The sequence below is a fragment of the Canis lupus genome, chromosome 24, assembly GCF_048164855.1.
Source record: "Canis lupus baileyi chromosome 24, mCanLup2.hap1, whole genome shotgun sequence".
In the NCBI taxonomy this organism is placed as follows: Eukaryota; Metazoa; Chordata; class Mammalia; order Carnivora; family Canidae; genus Canis; species Canis lupus.
The window spans coordinates 36,901,839-36,910,252 of record NC_132861.1 but is presented as its reverse complement, the minus strand read 5'-3'; the positions used below and the strand labels follow the sequence as shown (position 1 = coordinate 36,910,252).

Sequence of the window (8,414 nt, the reverse complement as noted above, 5' to 3'; positions counted from 1 at the left end):
CAGCGGCCCTGTTCTGCACCCTTCGTCCCTTCATGTCCTCCTGCACAGGACTCCACTGCTCATTCAGGCCCTTCTTCTTCCCCAAGAAAGATTCCTTTTCCAACACTGGAGCGGAGGGGGGTGGTGTGCCGGGGGGTGGCAGTGGTGGTGGTAAATAGAGACAGGCTCTGGCAGCGCAAATCTGATGTTCCTCAGTGCCTGCCAGGAACCAGGCTCTTTCTTGGCCAAGCAACACTATTTCTGCCCAGCTTACTTACAGCTGAGAGCCAGCTAGCCTCGGAGACACTGGGAAAGAATGGGCCATCTGGAGCATCTGTATGCGAGTCTCATTTCGGGGTGTTTATGTCGTGGGCTGTACGAATGCTGTTAGTGGGCCTCCTATTTTTAAAAAGTTCGTCCTTAGGTGCATGTGTGTGGGGACGCTCTCGGGAAGGTAGCTGAGAGAACTCCAGGACGGAGCAAGTTGAAAACTTAGGGCTGATGAGTGGCTCTTACCTCAGTATGTCAGAATCACCTGATTTGCTTTTTGCAATCCCTGTGGAATCAGTGTCTCTGGGGGAGGGGTCCCAAGCTGTTTTTCAAGCTCTCCAGGTGATTCTATTGGGCAGGGTTGAAAAACACTCCAGGCTAAATAAAGTGGGAGCAAAGACTGCCCTTTGACATGGACTGGTGGGTCCCTCAGACACTGAGAGAAGTGACCCAACGTGAAAGGTTTTGATTCCATCATGTGGGAGATGTTTGTCCTCAGAGGGGACAAGAGGATTCCTACCACAGCCTAAGGCCAGAAAGACAGATGGCAGCCAAGAGAGGATGGGATGGGGGGCCCTTTTCCTGGTCCATCAGTGTTGGAGTGCAGCCACCTCAGAAGGAAGGTCTAATCAAGTGTTCTCTTGCTCAGAACCAGAAATCTGTATTACATGCAGTGAGTAGCACACGATAAATCTTCTTTGTTTACTTCCTATGATTTTTCCCTGAAGTTTTAGTAAAGTTTTTTTTTTTTAATAATAATACTTTTTATCATGATTCTGCTGGGCTCAGGAGAAATGAATAAAGGGTTTCGGTCTGGCTCCGGCTGGAGTTGTAGAAAGGCAGGGGCAAGAAGCTTGTGGCCCGCAGAGTGATGCAGGGAGGGAGCAGGGGAAAAGAGGTGGGACTGGCTTTTACTTTATGGCTCCTCACCCACCTGAAGCTCCCAGTGTTCTCACTGCCAAACCCTGGAGGGGATGAGGACACAGGCAGGCAAGAGAAGGAGAGCCCCAGTGGGCCACAGAGGCTATGGTGGATGGCAGGAAGCCTGCCCACCCAGGTCACTTGCTGTCTGGGAAGAGCTGGGAGGGTGTGGTGGGTCAAGGGAGGAGCTTCCTTCTTGATGCAGTCCCCTGCTTCCTGCTCACTTCCTCCCCACAGACACATTTAGGAAGGAAGGCAAAGCAAGTACCACCTATTTACTCAGCAAGGGGCCCACTCCCTTGGAATGACCCCCCCCATTCCCACCCCCACCCCGCACCCAGTCTGTGTTCTAAGTGCCTAAGAACCTGGAACCCGGATGTAGGCCTTTACTGAGGGGAGCATGGAAAATGATAAGTAGATGCCATCTCAGGTTCAGAAAGTTCTCTCCTCCCCTTAGGGAGTAGTGCCCTCATCATGCCCACAGAGTAATTAGATCCTTGAGCTCTGAACTCCTTGTTTGGTTAAAGTCACTGTCCTTTTGGTGCAGCGTAGGGACCTGTTCCACAGAAAAGGAAATTACCCTGAGAACTAAGAGAATCACCTGCTCCCAATGCAACAAGACTTCTGACTGCCAACCTCCTGCCTCCCTTAGGAAGGCAGAGCCACGGTAGGGGGTGGGGCACAGGTGCCCGGCTCCTTGCACCACGATGGCACCTTCCTATCTGTTGACTGGGACGACCGATGATTCCTGAAGCCTCTGTAAGAGCTGGCTTTGTAGGTCTTCCTCCATCACCTTCCACCAAAAAAAGTTCTCACCCCGAACTTTTGGGGGCTCACTCTGCATGCCTGGGTTCCGAAAAGCCACAGTCACCAGCACATTCAAGCAGATGCCATCTGCGTGGTCCTTGCCCAGGTGCTGCAGTCCAAGCAACCCCTTGGTCTCCACTGCCAAATGGTGCAGGGTCAGACATTCCTGTAGCAGCCGCAGGATGGCCATCTTGATGCCACCCCTTTGCTCCATGGGACTGAAGCCGCAGGCAGTGATGGGCAAGTGAGGCATCCCCTCTGTGCTCACCAGCACCCACACTGTCTGGACACTGGTAAAAGTGGCCACGAGTCGCTGGCAGACCAGACTGCAGGGAAGCTCCTGGGGCAGAAGAAGAGGGTGCCTGGCTTGCTGGCGGTACCGGGCAGCTAGCTCTACCAGGTGCAGAATGTCCTGGGCTCGCAGCGGGGTGGGCAGGGAGCTTCGTGGGTACCAGCCAGCCTGCAGGGACTCTGCATCTGCCTCCTTGGAAGTCTTGAGAATTCCACCTGGAGGAGATGTCGAGGATGGGGTGGGAGAAAGGGTCTCTGTTGAGAGAAGTGCTGGGTCCGGCAGAGTAAATGGTCACCCAAGGATCCTAACCCTGACCCAGGGTAATGGGATTGGTGGGGGCTGGGATCTGGAGATGCCAGGCTTGTCCTGGACAGAATAGGGGCTCATCGCACCAGAGGACAAGCTGAGGGGAAAGGTGTCAACTGCCCCCTGACAAACACTGCCACCAGGTGGGCCATACCTGTGGCTTGAGCGAGGAACACAAAGCGGATCCAGGATGGGCCCCGCTCCTCCACAGAAAGCAATGTCAGGGGCTCACAGTACAGCCCGGCCTCCTCCTTCACCTCCCGCTGCAGGGCCTCCACGATGGTCTCCCCAGGCTCCATTCTCCCCGCGGGTAGGTACCATGATCCACGGCACTCTTTCTTGGCCTCCTGGATCAGTAGAACCTCATCCTGAGGGGAGAGAGAGGATCCTCACCCCCACCACAGCTTCACCCCCACCACAGCTCCGCTGCAAACCTGCCCTTGCCCCGGGGGTGAGATCCTATCTCAAACACAGCCACCCAACACCCCCTTACTGGTGCACACCTCAAACCGTTGAGCTCTCCAGGGGACTGGCCCTTGTGTGCCTGGGGGCCTGCAGCTGTCTGTAATTTACCCTTCTTTGCATTCAGACTTCTGTTTCGGAAAGGGGTGAAGATTCTTGGGAGCTGTTTCAGGGGCTGGGGATTAGGCCCCACAGGGAGCTTTGCCATGTGTCCTGCACTGATTCCTGTCTATATGCCATGGGTCTCTGTAGTTCTCTCATCTCCCCTGGTGATTTACGAACTGCTTGTGGCAGGGCCTCCCACTGGGGCCTAGGCTTTGAAATACCCACCCCCCAAGCCCATACAACTCCTACCTATGGCCCTGGCCCCTTCTAGCTGTCGTGGCAGCAACTTGTACAAGGATCAGCAGAAAAGAGCAGTGCACAGTGGGACAGGAGGCCCGAGTACAAGTGCAGGTCATGCCATTACTGTTCGTGGGACCCAGAGGAGGTCTCTGAGGCACTGGGCACATCTTTGAGCACACTAGGGGCAGGCACTGTGCTCGATTCTGGGGAAAGAAGAGGAACAAGGCAGGCCTCCTCTCGAGACACTGAGGCCTACTGGGAGGGAAGAAACAGGCTCCGGGCCTCAGATTCCTCTTCTGTATAGACGGATCAGCTCAGGGCTGGGCCGCACAAGGCTCAAGGCTCGGATGCAAGTGTGAGTGAGAGTGCTTTGCAAAACTGGGGAGCACCACGCACTAGGAAGCGGTGGCTCCTGCCGGGAGGTCCTCCGTCCCCACCGGGGCTGGCTGCGCTCACCTGCTCGTTGAGGAACACGGCCAGCACCACGTAGCAGACGTTCTTCCGCAGCCGCACCGGCGCCGGGGGCTCCCCGGCCGGCTCCGAATCATAGCCGTGCACGCTCACCCCCTGGCCCCCCAGCAGCGCCGCCAGCACCCTCGCCAGGCCCTCCGAGGCCATCGGGTCCCCCGGGGCCGGCGGACGGAGAGCGGCCGCAGTGAGCAGGCCGGGACGCCGGCGAGGCTGCGGTCGGGCGCCCTCGCCCCCTCCCCCTGCCGACCCGGGCCCGGCGCTCGCGAACGCGGAAGCGCCCGAGGAGACCTGCCCGCTGATTGGCTAGGCGTCACCGCGGCCTGCGCGGATTGGCTGGCTCGCGTCGGTCATCGCGGGGCGGGGCGGGGCGGGGCGGGGCGGGGCGGGGCGGGGTCGGCCCGGGAGCCCGCTAGGAGCCGGGTAGGACCCGGGCCTGGAGCGGGGCTGGGACCCGGGCGGGAGCCGCGCCTGGGCGCTGGGCGCCGCCGCCGGGCTTCTGCGTCTCCATCAGTTACCCCTCGCCCCCCTCCGCGCATCTCCAGTCGCCAGCCTCTCTAACTCCTCCAGCAAGCGCTTGTCGGCGCGGGTTCCGACGATGACGTCATCCAGCCTGCGGGCTGCGGAGCGCCACAGGAGCCGGCGACGGTGACGTCACAACAAGCCAGATGACGTCACGGAGGCCGGAGGGTGGGGGAGGGGGCCGCGGCTTGGACCCACCGTTCTTACGCCTGCCTACCGTGGCGTTGCCCAAATTGATCACTTCCCAGATAACCTTATTTCTTCACTAAAAATGTACCGCATGTCTCCACGGCAGGGGGAGCATTAGCTCCTGCCTTGGAGGGGATTCTGACCCTGGGGAGGTGGACATAGACATATAATGAAAAGTCCCTCAAGGGTTATAAGCCAAGTGCTAAATGATTGGGTTGGGCAAGAGGTGTGACAGGTGCTCAGAGGAGGGAGGGAGCAGGGCTGGGGTGGTCAAGGTGTGGTTGGCGGTGGGAGGAGGGGGTTTGGGGCAGAAAGAGGGCCTGTAATCAGCCAGCCCAACCTTCATCGGTGTCCTGGCCCCTTGCCCGCTGCATGTCCCACGCAGTTTTAGGGCCCTCTCCACTGCAGACTGAGAGCCCTGGGAGGGCAGGGACCAGGTCTTGCTCCTTCGGCTTTGTTCCCCGCACACAGAGCTCACAAGGCCTGGTGGCCTGGCGCTCTGAGAGCAGGGTGTGGGTTGTTTTGGCGAGTTCCTACTTCTCTCCCAGACTGACCTTTCCTCCTCAGAGCTTCCTTTAACCTACTCTTAGGACAGGAAGGCAGGGCCAGCTGGAGTGAAACTATAAAGGCAGCCGAATCAGAGCTCCTCATCCCCAGTTAGGTCTCCCCTTTCCCTCCTGCCAGCTTCCTTTTGGGAACGTGCTGATAAAGTACTGGACTTGGAACCAGATGTCCAGCCGCAGCTCACTGGCTGGCCCTGTGCCCCTGGATGAGTCGTGGGTCTTAGTTTCCTCATCTGTAGAGTAGGCTCATAATAGCCCTTCTTCCACAGGGTTGTCAGGGAGGTGAACCGTCCTGGGAGGAGCTCTGTAGACTGTTGTACAGGTCATCATGACCAGGCAGCCCAGCCCTCAGGGTGAGCCCTCCTGGCCACAGCACTTGTTGCCGCCACACAAAGGCCCACTGTCATGAAATATGCCTACAGGACCACCACAGAGCTGTAGTCTCTCTCAGGAATTCCAGCCACACCAGCCCGACCTCCTTAGGCGCCTCTCACATAGGGAATTGACTGCAAGTTCCTTGGGGGCAGGGCCCTGGGTTAGGTGGGGTGGCATCCCTGCTGGACCCTCAAGCATTTGAGGCACTTGGTGAACACTGCTGCCACCAGCCCTATCCAAGGCCTCTCTCCTCCCAAACACTGGGACTCGCGGGGCTGAGAATCAGGCCTCAGGGACCACAAAGCAACTTGTCAACATATTTGCTGTGTGTATGTATCTACATGTCCTTTTTCACATCTGTGAAGTGGGGATAGCGTTGGTCCCAGACTCCTTTCTGCCTCCCAGGGATGATTTGAGAGAGAATGAGGTCATGTCTGGCAGGGCTCTGAGAGCCTCAGAGGCAGCCTAAGATAAACACCAGACTGCCTGGAAGAGCAGACTGCAGCAAACCACGGCTCCACGCTCCCATTATCACTGGGAAAAGCACTCCTCCCCTGTTAAGTGGACCTAATGACCCCTGTGGTGAGGAACACACGAGGCAGAGGACCCTCGAGGCAGTGTACCCAGCCCTTCCGGGAGTGCTGAGGAAAAAGGAGAAAGCAGACCTTCTCAAGGCATTGGGTGGAAGACCAAACACACCAGACTGAGACAGCAGAGGCCCTCAGGCCCACAGGAAAGGTGGAGGGAGGGAGGTAGGGGGGCTAAGGGAGAAGCCCTCAGAACCAGAGACAAAGAAAGTTCTCCGTTCAAGTTTGCTCTGCCTCTTGCATACCCAGAGAGGGCAGAGCACCAGCTGGTGGGGGTGGCTACGCAGCATGGTGGGCAAGAGTGGCCACACTTGGGAGATCCATAGTATAGCACTCGCAGCACCCATGGGAGCAAAGCCTGAAGCAGCCATTTCAGAGCACGTGGATGGACATGCGTGTGAGCACATGTGCAGGAAGGCAATGTAGACAACCTTGGAAACAGGGCCAGGGATGGGCAGGCAGGGTGGGGCAAGGGCGTCTGTGCTTCCAGAGGCCTTTACAGAGCAACAAACGCCATCCCTTTGCAAAGTAGGAGGGTGAAGAGGGCAGTAGCCCAAGGTACAGGGTGGGGGAGGTTTGGCTCAGCCTGTGCCCTGCCCCCAGCTTGCTGGATGGCCTTGGGGGAGCCACATGGACCCTCTAGGTCATCTGTAAGATGCAGACATAGGTGGATCCTATCTGGAAACAGATAAAGGATCCTATCCTATCTGGAAACAGATAAAGGAATTCGTGGCAAACCGGTGAAATCCCAGTAAACTCTGTTGCTTGGTTAATAGTATAGACAAGGATTTCTTGTTTTGATCACTGTGTCTGTTTGTGTTAGATGTTAACATGAGAGGAAGCTGGAGCAAGGGTAATCAGGAACTTTCTGTGCTGTACTTGTGACTTGACGGTAAATTTAAAATCATTTCAGAATCAAAAGTCTAAAAACGTACTTTATAAGGAAAAAGAAAAAGTCAGCACTGGTTACCCACATGCCAGAGTCACTTCCAGCCCCAAGAGTCATACTTGGGTGACACGTGGGCCAGTGAGAGGGGCCAGAGCAGAAGGCGGACAGTGGGGTGCTGGGAGAAGCAGAAGCCCCAAGGGCAGTGCTGGGCCCAAGATGAGACAGGCGAGCCTCCACGAACAAGAATGCCACCAGGTGCCCCCCAGTCATCTCAGTGTCAGCTCCCACCCGGACTGGCTCTTCCTGCCCAGGGCCAGTCCTGGAACATTTAGTCCACCTGCTGTTTGCAAGAGTCAGACTTTTTTTTTTTTTTTTTTAAGGATCTCATCTATTTACTCATGAGAGACAGAGAGAGAGAGGCACAGACACAGGCAGAGACACGGGCAGAGGGGGAAGCAGGCTCCATGCAGGGAGCCCGATGTGGGACTGGATCCCGGGTCTCCAGGATCACACCCTGAGCCGAAGGCAGATGCTCAACCGCTGAGCCATCCAGGGATCCCCCAAGAGTCAAACTTAATATGCCCTTGAGGGCGCTGCCATGAGATGGGAGGTGGGCAGAGGGGTCTGTGGAGAAGAGAAAGGCCTGGTGACCAGGCCATCTCTGCCTTCCCACAGGAAGGACCCTGTGTTTGGGGTTCTGGGGTGACACTATGGCACAGCTATGTAAGGTGACGTGTAGGGAGGGATGGGTCACTCGGTGCCACATGGAACATGATCAGCTATAAAGTGTGTTGAAGGAGGACAGAGAGGACAGCAAGCCCATCTGCAAAGTCCCTTCAGGGCTGAGACTAATGGAAGCGAGGCTCTAGTCAGGAAGCTTGGTTCCAGCCCCAGTTCTGCCACTGAAATTGCTGTGTGACCTTGGGTGACTCGCTTAACCCCAGCCGGTCTCTCACCTTTGCAGTAAAATAGAAATAAAGAATATCTATCTCGCAATCATGAAACAGGATTAAATAAGATCGGTTAAATGAGAACAGTGGCGAAGTATAGGAGCTCCTTGATTTCCTCTTTTTTCTCTATCCCACGAGAATATGAAAATGACCTAGCAAAAAAAAAAAAAAAAGAAAAGAAAAGAAAATGACCTAGCTCGGCAAACAATGAAGAAACCCGATTTTTTTCCTTTCAACAAGGGATGGTTATATGAATCACAGCAAAGCCACAGAAGGGAACACAAGCAGCCATTTAAAATGAAGGTTAGGTAGCAGCAACACAGAAAATGACCCCAATGCAGTGTTAAAAGGAAGAAACCGAGTACAAAACACACCGACTCAATCATACATAAAACAGCTCCTTGGAAAAAAATAGAAGGAAATACACCAAAAATACTAATAGTGGTTGGGTTAGTGGTGAGTGGAGGTGAGCTTAAGGTGATTTTTTCC

At 55.8% G+C, this 8,414-nt stretch overlaps 1 protein-coding gene across 3 annotated transcripts; it reads right to left on the bottom strand.

Moving 5' to 3' along the window:
- Positions 1–1,536: 1,536 nt before the first annotated feature.
- Positions 1,537–5,430, bottom strand: NUDT18 (nudix hydrolase 18). 3 transcript variants are annotated; one of them, XM_072796369.1, is made up of 3 exons: positions 4,902–5,430; positions 2,730–2,943; positions 1,537–2,484 (listed from the first exon to the last, which is right to left on the bottom strand). In XM_072796369.1, exons 1-3 carry the CDS (start codon positions 4,905–4,907, stop codon positions 1,889–1,891), a joined length of 816 nt encoding a protein of 271 aa, XP_072652470.1. In that variant the 5' UTR covers positions 4,908–5,430; the 3' UTR covers positions 1,537–1,888. The 3 variants fall into 3 exon arrangements, with proteins under 3 accessions (XP_072652470.1, XP_072652468.1, XP_072652469.1); XM_072796367.1 differs by lacking the exon at positions 4,902–5,430 and adding an exon at positions 3,839–4,097; XM_072796368.1 differs by lacking the exon at positions 4,902–5,430 and adding an exon at positions 3,839–4,093 and having other exon boundaries at positions 2,730–2,922.
- Positions 5,431–8,414: the final 2,984 nt, after the last annotated feature.